Source organism: Capsicum annuum, chromosome 7 (genome assembly GCF_002878395.1).
Source record: "Capsicum annuum cultivar UCD-10X-F1 chromosome 7, UCD10Xv1.1, whole genome shotgun sequence".
In the NCBI taxonomy this organism is placed as follows: domain Eukaryota; kingdom Viridiplantae; phylum Streptophyta; class Magnoliopsida; order Solanales; family Solanaceae; genus Capsicum; species Capsicum annuum.
Window position 1 is genome coordinate 205,241,233 of NC_061117.1, and position 14,170 is coordinate 205,255,402.

General features: G+C 35.1%; 1 protein-coding gene and 1 non-coding gene across 3 annotated transcripts; both read left to right on the forward strand.

Annotated features, from left to right (window-relative positions):
- The first annotated feature begins 1,203 nt into the window (after positions 1–1,203).
- On the forward strand, positions 1,204–10,813 carry LOC107878332 (callose synthase 12). 2 transcript variants are annotated; one of them, XM_016725281.2, is made up of 2 exons: positions 1,204–6,707; positions 6,941–9,673. In XM_016725281.2, the coding sequence occupies exon 1, from the start codon at positions 1,395–1,397 to the stop codon at positions 6,699–6,701; it is 5,307 nt and encodes a 1,768-aa protein (XP_016580767.1). In that variant the 5' UTR covers positions 1,204–1,394; the 3' UTR covers positions 6,702–6,707; positions 6,941–9,673. The 2 variants fall into 2 exon arrangements, with proteins under 2 accessions (XP_016580767.1, XP_016580766.1); XM_016725280.2 differs by lacking the exon at positions 6,941–9,673 and adding an exon at positions 10,540–10,813 and having other exon boundaries at positions 1,205–6,707.
- On the forward strand, positions 4,342–4,420 carry LOC124886302. Its single transcript, XR_007043389.1, has one exon. It is a non-coding gene; the product is annotated as a small nucleolar RNA J33 (small nucleolar RNA).
- Positions 10,814–14,170: the final 3,357 nt, after the last annotated feature.

Here is a 14,170-nt window from a genome sequence, read left to right on the forward strand (position 1 = left end):
TGACACCAAATCTATCCGTATTAGTTATTACATCCAAAATATAGCTACCCAATTGGCTTGAAATTTGAAATTCCAAATGTTTGAAAGCGAACCTTTTTTTTTTTTATGCATTTCGAAATAAAATGTAATTCTCTGTTCTTTAATAAAATAAGTAACAAAGAAAAAACTCATTTATATTATTTTTGTTCATTAAAACATCAAATACAATGTTCCTTAAATCACAAACGAAGAAACTTATAAGTCATTTGTCCACGAATCTTTTTTCCTTTTTTTTTTTTTTTAAATAAGGCATTTGATTTGTTATTTAAAGCAAAAGTTTGACTTTAATTTTTCAATTTCCTTTACAATTTTTTACGACAAGTATATAAATTGGGTCCCCATAGAAATGTTCTTTTCTGTGGGCTCTTCGAAATTTACAAACAATTTAATGAATCTTCACCCTTAAGAAAAAGTAAGAGCAGCTGCCAAGGAATTCTAAAATCTTCGAATATATGAATAAAAAAAGATAATTGTTTTAATTAGTTGTACGCTCATTTTAAAAAATTTATAATATAAAGTATAGTTATTACATTATTTTTATTTAAAGTGTAGTTATTGCATTATTTTTATTTATACTGCATATTTGTAAGAAGCTTTATTACAAAGATATATTGGAAATAATTATTACCTTTCTATTTTTACTTTTTCAATATACAATATACTAAAATTAGCTATCCAACTTTACTTATTAGATTCGATAATCAAGAGGTAATTTATCATTATATATTTTTTATTATTAAGTATTATTTATGTCTCAATATTAAAATTCTCCATTCTTTTCATTTTATTTAGCCCATATTAAATTGATACACTCTTTAAAAAAATTTAATTAAAGATAAATTTTACTAAACTAATCCTATTAACGATGATTTGAAAATCTAAATATAGTTACTACTATTTTATGTAGTTATTTAAAAGAAAAAGTCATAAAACTCTCTTAATTTAATTTACGACAAGTAAATTAAAACATCAAAACAAATAAATAGAGTAATAAGAGATGCGTCACATTATACATGAACAAATAAAAATAATATTTATTTTGAAGTTATTTTTTTTTCCTTTTAAAGGAACATTTATTTTGGTTTTATTTTTGATGCAAAGGATATTTCTTTTTACTCGTTCAAATCTTTTTGATATTTGGGCTACCATTGACCGTTAAGTATCTTTTATCTGCTAGTACTAAAATTTCTCTCCAAAAAATTTAAACAAATCCCAATCATTATCATCCACGCGCATATCTACGCGCCATTACACCTTATTCATCTTCTTCCATATTCCATCTATACGTTCCACTACAACTTTTTCCCCTTTTTACCAACGTACCCCTCTGCCCTCAGATCTCTCCTCATGCAACAATGAGCCACCGGCAACGTTCAACGCCGCCGGGGGCACAACAAATTCCGGTAGATGAAGAACCATACAACATTATTCCGATACATAATCTCTTAGCTGACCACCCTTCTCTCCGTTTCCCTGAAGTACGCGCCGCCACTGCAGCTCTACGCGCCGTCGGTGACTTACGTAGACCTCCATTTGCGCCGTGGAAATCTCATTATGACCTGCTTGACTGGCTTTGTTTGTTCTTCGGTTTTCAGGATTCTAATGTACGGAATCAAAGGGAGCATATTGTGCTTCATTTAGCTAATGCTCAGATGCGCTTAACTCCGCCGCCGGATAATATTGACTCTCTGGACCCTGCCGTTCTCCGTCGTTTTCGACGTCAGCTTTTGAAGAATTATTCGGCGTGGTGCTCGTTTTTAGGGTTGAAATCGAATGTGTGGTTATCTGATAGGTCGAATTCGTCGGATCATCGACGTGAGTTGCTTTATGTATCGCTTTATCTTCTTATTTGGGGTGAATCAGCGAATTTGCGCTTTGTTCCTGAATGTTTGTGTTATATTTTTCATAATATGGCTATGGAATTGAATAAGATTTTGGAGGATTATATTGATGAGAATACTGGTAGGCCATTTTTGCCATCGATTTCTGGTGAGAATGCGTTTTTGAACCGGATTGTTAAGCCGATTTATGAGACGATTCGAGCTGAGGCTGATAATAGTCGGAATGGAACTGCGCCGCATTCTGCGTGGCGGAATTATGATGATATTAATGAGTATTTTTGGAGTAAGAGGTGTTTTGATAAGTTGAAGTGGCCTATTGATATTGGGAGTACCTTTTTTGTGACTACTAATAAAGGGAAGAAGGTGGGCAAGACGGGGTTTGTGGAGGTGAGGTCGTTTTTGAATTTGTATAGGAGTTTTGATAAGCTATGGATTATGCTGGCATTGTTTTTACAGGCTGCGATAATTGTAGCTTGGGAGGGGAAGCAGTATCCGTGGCAAGCTTTGGAGAGTAGGGATGTTCAGGTGAGGGTGTTAACTATCTTTTTCACATGGAGCGGTATGAGGTTTCTGCAGTCGTTGCTAGATGTAGGAATGCAGTATCGTATCATCTCGAGGGAGACCCCGTGGCATGGGGTGAGAATGGTGTTGAAGAGTGTTGTTGCAGCAGGGTGGATTCTGGTCTTCGGTGTATTCTATGGGAGGATTTGGAGCCAGAGGAATAACGATAGGCGTTGGACCCCAGCTGCTAACAAGAGGGTGGTGAATTTTCTTGAGGTTGCTCTTGTTTTCATTGCTCCAGAACTGTTAGCCTTGGCACTCTTTATTCTGCCATGGGTCAGGAATTTTCTTGAGAACACCAACTGGAGGATATTTTACCTGTTGTCTTGGTGGTTTCAGAGTCGGACCTTTGTGGGTCGTGGACTTAGGGAAGGCCTTGTCGATAACATAAAGTATTCCCTCTTTTGGGTGGTAGTGCTTGCGACCAAATTTTCCTTCAGTTATTTCCTACAGATCAAACCTATGATTGTTCCAACAAGAGCACTGTTGCGCCTCAAGGGTGTCAAGTACGAATGGCATGAATTCTTTAACAACAGCAACAGGTTCTCAGTAGGATTGCTCTGGCTTCCTGTTGTGCTGATATATCTTATGGATATTCAGATTTGGTACTCAATCTACTCTTCTTTTGTTGGGGCAACGGTTGGATTATTTGATCACTTGGGAGAGATACGGAACATGCCACAGTTAAGGTTGAGATTCCAATTTTTTGCAAGTGCAATTCAGTTTAATCTGATGCCAGAAGAGCAGTTGTTGAATGCCCAAGGAACACTAAAAAGCAAAATCAAGGACGCCATCCTCCGTTTGAAACTCAGATATGGGTTTGGTCGACCATTTAAAAAGCTTGAACCCAATCAGGTAGAGGCGAACAAATTTGCCTTGATTTGGAATGAGATAATTGCAACTTTCAGAGAAGAAGATATTCTGAGTGACCGTGAGGTTGAGTTGTTGGAGCTTCCCCAGAACACGTGGAATGTTAGAGTGATTCGTTGGCCATGTTTGCTCCTCTGCAACGAGGTGCTGCTTGCACTCAGTCAGGCGAAGGAGCTGGTGGATGCTCCTGATAGGTGGCTCTGGCATAAGATCAGCAAGTATGAATACAGGCGGTGTGCTGTTATTGAGGCTTATGACAGCACGAGGCATTTGCTGCTGGAAATTGTCAAAGTGAACAGCGAGGAGCACTCCATCATAACAACCTTCTTTCAGCAGATTGATCAGTGGATTCAGCTGGAGAAGTTCACAAAATACTACAATCTGACTGCTCTGCCCCAGATCCGTGGAAAGTTGATTACTCTTCTAGATCTAATACTCAAGCCAAAAAAGGATGTTGACAAGATTGTGAATGTTCTCCAGGCCTTATATGAGGTTGCCACTCGGGATTTTCTGAAAGAGAAAATGACTGGAGATCAGCTGAGAGAGGAAGGGCTGGCTCTTCAGGCTTCGGCGACTAGATTGCTTTTTGAGAATGTAGTTTCATTGCCAGATCCAGAGAATGAGACATTTTATCGACAGGCTCGCCGCTTGAACACTATTCTTACATCTCGGGACTCTATGAGTAATATCCCGAGAAATCTTGAAGCGAGACGTCGACTTGCCTTCTTTAGCAATTCTCTGTTTATGAACATGCCGCATGCGCCTCAAGTTGAGAAGATGATGGCATTCAGTGTTTTGACACCTTACTACAATGAAGAAGTACTGTACAACAAGGAACAACTTAGAACTGAGAATGAAGATGGGATTTCTACATTATATTACTTGCAGACTATTTATGCTGATGAGTGGGAAAATTTCTTGCAGCGAATGCGTAGAGAAGGAATGGTTGATGAGAAGAAAGAGTTATGGACGACGAAGCTAAGAGATCTTCGTCTCTGGGCATCATACAGAGGACAGACTCTTACTCGCACAGTTAGGGGGATGATGTACTACTATCGAGCTCTCAAAATGCTGGCCTTTCTGGATTCTGCATCTGAGATGGATATCAGAGAAGGATCAGTGGAACTTGGTTTTATGAGGCATGATGGTAGCATTGATGGTTTAAGCTCAGAAAGGTCTCCGTCTTCGAGAAGGTTGAGCAGAGCTGACAGTTCAGTTAGTTTGTTGTTCAAAGGGCACGAGTATGGGACTGCTTTAATGAAATTCACATATGTGGTAGCTTGTCAGATATATGGTACTCAGAAAGCCAAAAAGGATCCACATGCAGAGGAAATTTTGTATCTGATGAAAAATAATGAGGCCCTTCGTGTAGCTTATGTTGATGAGGTTCCCACGGGAAGGGATGAGAAGGATTATTATTCTGTGCTTGTGAAGTATGATCAAAAGCTTGAAAGGGAAGTTGAGATCTATCGAGTTAAGTTGCCTGGTCCTTTGAAGCTTGGGGAGGGGAAACCAGAAAATCAAAACCATGCCTTTATATTTACCCGTGGTGATGCAGTTCAGACTATCGACATGAACCAAGATAATTACTTCGAAGAGGCACTGAAAATGAGGAACTTGTTGCAAGAGTTCAAACGCTACTATGGCATTCGTAAGCCTACAATTCTTGGAGTTCGGGAACATATATTCACTGGTTCTGTCTCATCCCTTGCTTGGTTCATGTCAGCCCAGGAAATGAGTTTTGTAACCCTGGGACAGCGTGTATTAGCCAACCCCCTGAAAATCCGAATGCATTATGGACATCCAGATGTCTTTGACAGGTTTTGGTTTCTAACAAGGGGAGGAATAAGCAAGGCATCTAGAGTAATCAACATCAGTGAGGACATTTTTGCTGGCTTCAACTGTACACTACGAGGTGGCAATGTCACGCACCATGAGTACATACAAGTTGGCAAAGGAAGGGATGTTGGGTTGAATCAAATATCTATGTTTGAAGCCAAGGTTGCCAGTGGCAATGGTGAACAAGTTCTTAGCAGAGATGTCTATAGATTGGGTCATAGATTGGATTTCTTCAGAATGCTTTCTTTCTTTTATACTACTGTAGGATTTTTCTTCAATACAATGATGATTGTCCTCACTGTATATGCATTCTTATGGGGACGGCTTTACCTTGCACTTAGTGGGGTTGAGGACTCCGTTGCGGCAAATACCACCAATAACAAAGCACTTGGTGCCATACTGAACCAACAATTTATCATCCAGCTGGGTCTTTTCACTGCGTTACCAATGATTGTGGAGAATTCTCTCGAGCATGGTTTTCTTACATCTATCTGGGAGTTTATAACAATGATGCTTCAACTTTCATCTGTATTTTACACATTCTCAATGGGAACTCGTGCTCATTATTTTGGTCGTACTATTCTTCACGGTGGCGCAAAATACCGGGCTACTGGGCGTGGTTTTGTCGTGCAGCACAAAAGTTTTGCTGAGAATTATCGGTTATATGCTCGTAGCCATTTTATCAAGGCAATTGAACTTGGTCTGATACTCACAGTGTATGCTGCATACAGCCCTGTTGCTAAAGGAACTTTTACATATATAGCACTGACTATCTCAAGTTGGTTCCTGGTGGTGTCATGGATCTTGGGGCCCTTTGTGTTTAATCCTTCTGGGTTTGATTGGTTAAAGACAGTATATGATTTTGATGACTTCATGAACTGGATTTGGTACCGTGGTAGTGTTTTTGCAAAGGCAGAACAGAGCTGGAAAAAATGGTGGGAGGAGGAACAGGATCATTTAAGAACGACAGGTCTGTGGGGAAAGATACTGGAAATTATCCTAGACCTTCGCTTCTTCTTTTTCCAGTATGGCATTGTATATCAGTTGGGTATTGCTGCCAGAAGCAAAAGCATTGCTGTTTACTTGCTTTCTTGGATTTATGTTGTGGTGGCTCTTGGCTTTTTTAATATTACAGCTTATGCTCGGGATAAATATGCTGCAAGGGAGCACATATACTTTCGTCTTGTGCAGCTCCTTGTTGTAGTCTTTTTCATAGTTTTACTTGTTGCTCTACTGCAGTTCACAGCTTTTAAATTTAGTGATCTCTTCGTCAGCCTGTTGGCTTTTATCCCTACTGGTTGGGGTTTCATTTCAGTCGCTCAAGTCTTACGTCCCTTTTTACAAAACACTATGATATGGGGAACTATTGTGTCCGTGGCACGACTATATGAGATAATGTTTGGGATTATTGTCATGGTACCCGTGGCTGTACTGTCTTGGTTGCCTGGTTTCCAACCTATGCAGACAAGGATCCTATTCAATGAAGCATTTAGTAGAGGTCTGCGGATATTCCAGATTGTGACAGGAAAAAAGCCTAAGAGTGACGTGTGATTTGAGGTAATCTTTTTAACATTTAGCATGCAGAAAATGTTGTATATAATTTTATATCCTGCTGCAATGCATGTCTTTGTGCGTTGCACATATGCCTGTTATACCGTGTAATATCACCTCTTTTGTTGATCATTCTTAGAGAACACACATTTTCTACTGAAAAGATGTTTTTTCTGCTGCTATTAACAGTTATTTGATTAATGATTCTGTCACTTGGTACTTTCTCTTCGTTTTGCCAGAGTACCCACCCAACTGCATCCGTTTGTTTGGTTTTACTTTCATCTCGTTTTGGGCCAATTATAGAAGATGAAAAGAATCAAAGCTGTTGGAGTCCTGGTTTACTTGGTTAAACTAAGTATTGTACTCTCTTCTTGCACAAGACACTTCTGTAAATCTATAATTTTCACATCTAAAAATGATGATTGTTACTATTTGTAGTTTACATATTCTATTGTGGACTACTTCGTGGATAAAACATGTATTCTTATTGTGGACTAACATATGCACAAGCTTTAGTTTGGGATGTGTTTCTAGACTTGTGCTTTCTTATATCTCTGAAAAGTTTCAATCAGTTTGATATAGATAAAGTAAGATTACTCAATGTTTATTTAGTGGCACTGAGGTTCTTAAAGTCTGGTCTTTCTTTGGATTGTTGAAAGTTCGGAAGATAAATAATAATATTCATGAGTTGCAGTCTACACGTGAATGTCTTCTTAAATTGGCCAACACACTACTGTTTTTGACCACATTTGAATTATTCCCCTTCAACAGAAACTCTTCTGTCTGTGTAGATCAACTTATGACTAGTCACTAGTACCTTATATATGAAGATTACAATGTTTCTCACTTTATAGTAAGAATATTAACAGCTTAGACTTGGAAGGCTATCTTGTTTTAGTAGGATGCTTTTATCAAGTTAACATTGTTACCTCTCGTGGATGTTGATCGTCTAATGATACTTTCAAAAACTTCAGAAGCCAATTTATAGGTCCAATTTCTCCTAGCTATGTACTCTTATTCTTATTCCATAGACACTAGTTATTTTCTAGCTACGTATAGCTCCTAAAATAGGTTTATTCAATTAGCTAAAATATCCATCCTTTTTGTTGCCTCTACTGGAATTTATGTTTCTGATCATTCCTCGATTGCTGGAATTATTTACTATGTCACTACAACTCTCTTCTTTCCTCACTTTTATGATTCACTGGAACATTAAGTATGAGTGCTCCATGTACTTAAATGTCCAATATACATGTGGCAAATAGGGCAAGGTATGGAAACCTTCTCAACTCTTTGATTTTGTAGTTAAATTATGGTCTAGTTAGGTTGTTAGGCAGTTATTCAATTATTTGTTTAGTTCACCTACTATCTTGTTTGGAGTTGAATCATGCATATCTGCTACTTTTAGTGTTAAATTTGAAGTTGACTTTTAAAAGTTAAATTAAGATAATCTTAGAAGTTACATATGAAAAAATAATATTAGAATTTACTTATAAAGAGACAACGGTATATTTCAATTTATTGTGAGCCTTTCAACTATCCTTCAGTATGGAGTTAATCTATGGTTTAATCTGATTTTTCGTAAGCTGGATTATATGTAAATCTATTTGCTAGCACTAAAGCTGAAGCTGACTCTCAAGTAAAGATATTAGGATAACATTTAGCTGCCTTTTAAATTTCAAAATCTGCTGCTCTAACTCGTGGAATCTTTTTACTCGTTTTCCACGATCAATTTTTTTGAAAACTAATCTGTTTACTCAAATGTCCAGAATAATTTGCTACATTTAACGTATCTCTGAAGTGTTTCCACTTTCCAATTCATATACTAGTAAGAAAGCCAAAATTTTATTGGAAAAGCACGAGGGAAGTAGATTCGAGTAAATAGTACTCCTACCAACCAAAGCTTTGCTTGTTTTTCTAGAATATTATAGTAGTAGTAGGCTGAACTAGTGATATTGGGAGAGGATCAATCCTATTAATCGGATTTATGCTACTGTTTGTTTTTCTATGATACTAGTTTAGGATACGTGTGTTGCATGTGTATCAAACGTTTTTAAGAATAAACGTATATCAAAAATATATTAGGTGTGCGTCTGATAATTTATTAAGTACAGAATATTTTAAAAAAACAATGTAAAATTTTCAAGATAAAAAAGTGTTAGTTGATTAAAGAGGAATTTAGTCGTTATACTTATTTCTTAATTTTAAAAGAACGTTGTTTTTACAAATATTTATTTTTATTTTTAGGATTTTATATATTTGTACTGTATGTAAAATGTAATTATGTTTGAAACAATTGCATATCTATATTATTTTCATTGTCAAATTATGTTTCACTTGTAATGAGATGATTGATAATAATAGAAAATATATAATTTAATTGAAAACATAAAGCATAAGAATTAGTTTTAAAGCTTTTGTATATGTTAAAAATACTTCATATAAATTAATAAGTAGAGTGTAAATTTATACTCCCTCCGTCCCATTTTATGTGTCGCTATTTCCTTTTGGGTCCATCCCAAAAAGAATGTCACCTTTCCTTATTTGGTAACTATTTAATGGCATCATTCCCATTTTATCCGTAGTGGGTTCCACTTATTAAGAAAAGACAACTAAAGGTTAAACATTACAATAACTTTAAGAGAAACAATTTTGTAAACTTTACGAAGTCATTACTTATTTCTTAGACTCCGTGCCCGGTCAAATGACGACACATAAAATGACATTTTATATTTTGGGTTTGTTATATTGCTATCGGTACTAAGCCGGGGGTCTCTCGGAAATAGCCACTCTACTTCACCTAGGTAGTGGTATGGTCTACGTACACTCTACCCTCCCCAGACCCCACTATGTTGGAATACACTGGGTATGTTGTTGTTGTATATATATAAAAACATGCATTTTGAAGAATAAACTGATAAACCATGGCCCAAATCCGAAAAGGCCCAATAAATTAAAACATAGAGAGAAAAAACAAATAGGAAAGTAAACAAATACTGTTTGTACTTTGCTTCATTACAGTAGTAGTAGGCTGAACTAGTGATATTGGGAGAGGTTCAAAATCCTATTAATCGGATTTATGCTACTGTCTGGACTTCAAAGTTATAGTGATGGCATTGTCAAAACCATATAAAGAGACTACAGCTTATAGTGTCAACCAGTGTGGGACTTTAACAACACTCATGTTAGAACTGGAAATTTGGAGCACTGATAACAAAGTATTGGGGGCAGCCTACATTGGATAACTCTGTATCGGGGATAGTATTGGTTCTGAGCCCATCTCCATGTTGATAAAACTGGGAATTTATTAACTATTTCATCTCACTATCAGGAATACAAGACTTGATAATTTGTTACTACACAAAAGGGAAAGATAGGGAGAATAAGAGTAAGAAAGAAAGGAGCAAGAGGAGGAAGAATCATCAGAGGAGAAGAAAGATTTAGATGATTTTTTATTTTTTCTTCAGATTTTTCATTCTTTCTCAATTAAGCCAAGGGTCCTTCGAAATGACCTCTCTACTTACACCAGATAGGGGTAAGTTCTGCATACTCTCTACCCTCCCAAGATCATATAAGGAGATTGAGAGCCTGTTTGCATTGGCTTTTAAGTTCTTTTAAGCACTTCTAGTGTTTGGGTAAAATAAAAGACGTGTTTTTAAGCCAAAAAGACTAAAATAAGCCAAAAGCTATTAGCCCATCCAAACAGGCTCTAAAACCGATTGTTTCAACCAATGTGAGATGACAAGTGTAGTCATCATTTGCATATGTGTTTTTCTCATGTTGACCATTAACCCCTTTTTGGCAAAAGATACTTAAAATAGTTGCTTTGCTTTTGCAGGGACGACATTAATGTGAGGTAGTAGATGCAGTACAGAGTTTGAAGAGGCTAGGAGGTTAAATATTTTTTTCTTATTGTAGAGCTTGTAGTGTGAACTATACTGTGTACTTGGGGTTACTGTTAGTTTGATTGAACATACACTACTGACGAGTTTTTGTTCATCTTTTGTAATTGTTGTTGTATTCATATGTTCTGTTATCATACTAGTGCACAGCATTATCTTATTATTGTAGAACTCCCAAAATTCAATTTTGTATTGTTCTTTGAGAACTCACTTGGGAGCCACGAGTAAGTTTATCAGCAATAACTTCTGTATTAAATGCATTTCTCAAATGTTTTTGAATTATTAGATTCCTTGGTGGTTCTAGACAGAAGCTAAGGCCATTTCGTCTGCTCTTTTTATGTGCTGGATGAGGATGAATTTCTGATACTCTTCTCATGAGATTCTTTTTTTGGTTGTGTTATACACACACCCTGTGCCAAAGGGAAAGTTGTGGTGGCAGTTTTTGTACATCGCCAAAAATCTAGTCATTATCAGTATTAACGCACCATGTTAGATGTTGTTCTTATCTGCACCATTGGACCAATTGTTTTTTGTTCAGATAGAAACAAAGGTGGCAAGGTTAGTGAAAAACAGAAAAAGAGATAGTTGTTGAGATTGGGACTAGCTGGGTTCATATTGAGATTGGGAATAATTCACATTTCCACCAAAAATTTGTAAAACTCTTTGGCTGTGTTTGGTATAAAGATTTTTTATTTTTAGCAAAATATTTTCTGTAATTTTTACTTATTTTCTTTCACATTTGGCAAAAAATATTATTACAAAACATTTATATGTAATTTAATAAAACATGTGGGTTGGGAGGGTGACGGATATGAGACTCAAAAGGGATGTGTGGAGATGCTAGGATAGATAGGATTCTGAACGAAATTATAATGAACAAGGTGGTGAATGCCCTCCGTGGCGGATAAAATAAAGTGAAAGACTGAAATAGTTTGGGTAAGTGAAGAGGAGTTGTATGGGTTCATCGGTAAGGAGGTGTTAGAGGTTGACTATGCATGTTTTGGGAGAGGTAGAGGTAAGTTGAAGACAAATTAAGGTGAGGTGATTAGACAAGACATGTCATATCTTTAGCTAATTTAGGACATGTCTCTAGATAGGAAGGCGTATATAAAGGTCGAGGCTTAATGTAGAACGGTAGTAGGTACCCAAAAGCTGTCATACTTTTATGTGGGAAAGACAGATTTAGTATTTGCGTAGTATCTTTCTCTTTTAGATTTAATATGATTTGTTGCTTTGTTTGCATTGTTCATCTCACTATTGTGCCGGAGTTGTTTTTATTCCATCATACTTTAATTTCAGTTTTTTTTTTTAAAGTTGAGAGTCAATCGAAAATAATCTCCTACTTAATAAAATTAAAAAATACTATATTTACATATATTCAATCCTATCTAAATTCATGTAGAGTTTATATTGAATATGTTATTGTTGTTGATCTGTTGTTTAGGTAAGTTTTTGTTGAGAACTGAAAATATCAAATTGTGATTATTGATTTGACTTGTACATGTACTGTGTGGCTTTCCAATTGGCCAAATGCCAAAAATCTCATTAAAATCCTCAGCCAATTGCACTAAGTCTATGATTTAATTTTCTTCACAAGTGTCTCCACGCTAGGGGACCTTTTGTCTTGTTTATATTTTTGAACAGTTCAACAAGTTTGTTTATTTGACTTTTATGGCCTTGTTAGGATAAAGTAGTGTCCTTTTCAAACTTTAATCAAGTTGTACAAACATATGGCACTTATTTGGGATGTTAATATCCAATATCTAAAGATATTATTCCAGGTAGACACACTTCGATGTAGTGCAGAAGCTGATTAAAACTAACTTCAATCACCATAAAATGATGGATTAGCTAGTTCCAAGAGGGTAATTGAAATGAAATTTCACTAAAACAGCAGTAATATTGTTATTCGTGGCAGAATCAGATTTTTAGTTAGACGTTTACAATATAAAGAAGTTACGGAAATTCAACGCATACTATACATAATAAAAATAATTCTAATCATAAACATGTAATGTAATTTTTCATCACCCATCTGACTCCGCCTCTAATTGTTATTAAACATTTTGAGAGCAAGACTTACAATGTTATTGGTATTGTTTTATACGAAAAACTCATTTCATTACACTATTGAAGGCCAATTAAGATCAAATATTTTTTTCCTTTTTAACTTTTAAGTTGTTCTATGACATTAAAATCACTTTCCCCTTGTCTATCTGAGATAAAATTTAGAGAAGAATTTTTTTTCCGTAATTTTTTCTTCCCTTTTTGGTCTATGTTTTTATACTGTATCTTTCTTAAAGAAATATTCTTCATCATATATCTTTATTCCTTTTCCCCATTTCCTACAAAGTCTTTAGTAATTAACTTGGGAGGAAAAAAAAAAAGGTTGAATCAAAAGGAAAATAGTGATACGTTTTTTTTAATTAATAATAAATTCATAGTAAAGCCATTGCAACGTGTTTAGACAATAAATGCAGAGAACTACAGTTTTAAATTAAATGCAAGATGGGCAAGACTAATTAATTGTTAACAGTGATATACATCTGTCGGCAAAGAAGATACACATAAGGTCAAAATTGTTCTATGGGGTGGTGTGTAGTGAAGAGAATTTTATAGGGGGCGGGGGGGAGATACTCCTAGAATAAACCTTGTTGTGCCATTTAAACTAATAAGAACTTCAACACAAATATATTAGATAGTTAAAGTAAAAAAAAAAAAAAATATAAAGTTGAAAACAAATAAATGGATACCCCTCTGTCTTAAATTATGTATCGTCATTTGATCGGTACAATATTTAAGAAATAAGTATTGACTTTGTTAAAGTTAGAAAATTACCTTTCTTAAAGAAATGAGTAATAATATCTAAAATTAAGTGGGACCACTAAGGATAAAATTGTAATTGTGTCTTTAAAAACTTACCAAATAAAAAAAAACGATATTTTTTTTGAGATGAATAATAAAAGAATAGCCACACATAATTTGAAACGAAGGGAGTAGTACTTATTATATTACCAAAAGTTGAAAACTTAAATTCTTTTGCTCATCTTGCTGATTTCAATCATTCCTGACTACTTCTCATTGGCCGACTGATGCACGTCTTCCCTTTTATTTTTTATGTTTTTTTCTCGTATGATCCTTCAGTTTCTAAATTACTTATTATATCTACGTTCTTTAAAAAAAAAAAAATATTACAACTTAACTAGAAAATGATTTGACTAATTTTTATTTATATTTCTTTTAATTTAATTTTCTTTACACTATATTAATATCTCTTCATATTTGTCATCAAGGATAAAACAAAAATAAATAACTAAATATATTATAATTTTTTTAAATGATAAATATTATGAATCATTTTTTAGTAAAGATAACAAATATTTAGAAACAAAAAGAGAAGGACATACTCATACTATTTTCATTTTTCCACCAAAATTTAAGTAAATACGAAAAATTCACATGCTGAATAAATTATAAGAAATTGAAGTCTGACTTAGATTTATATTATTAAACGTTAGATGCTGCACGTTTGCCCATTAGTCTTCTTACAGAGCTTATAAGAAAATA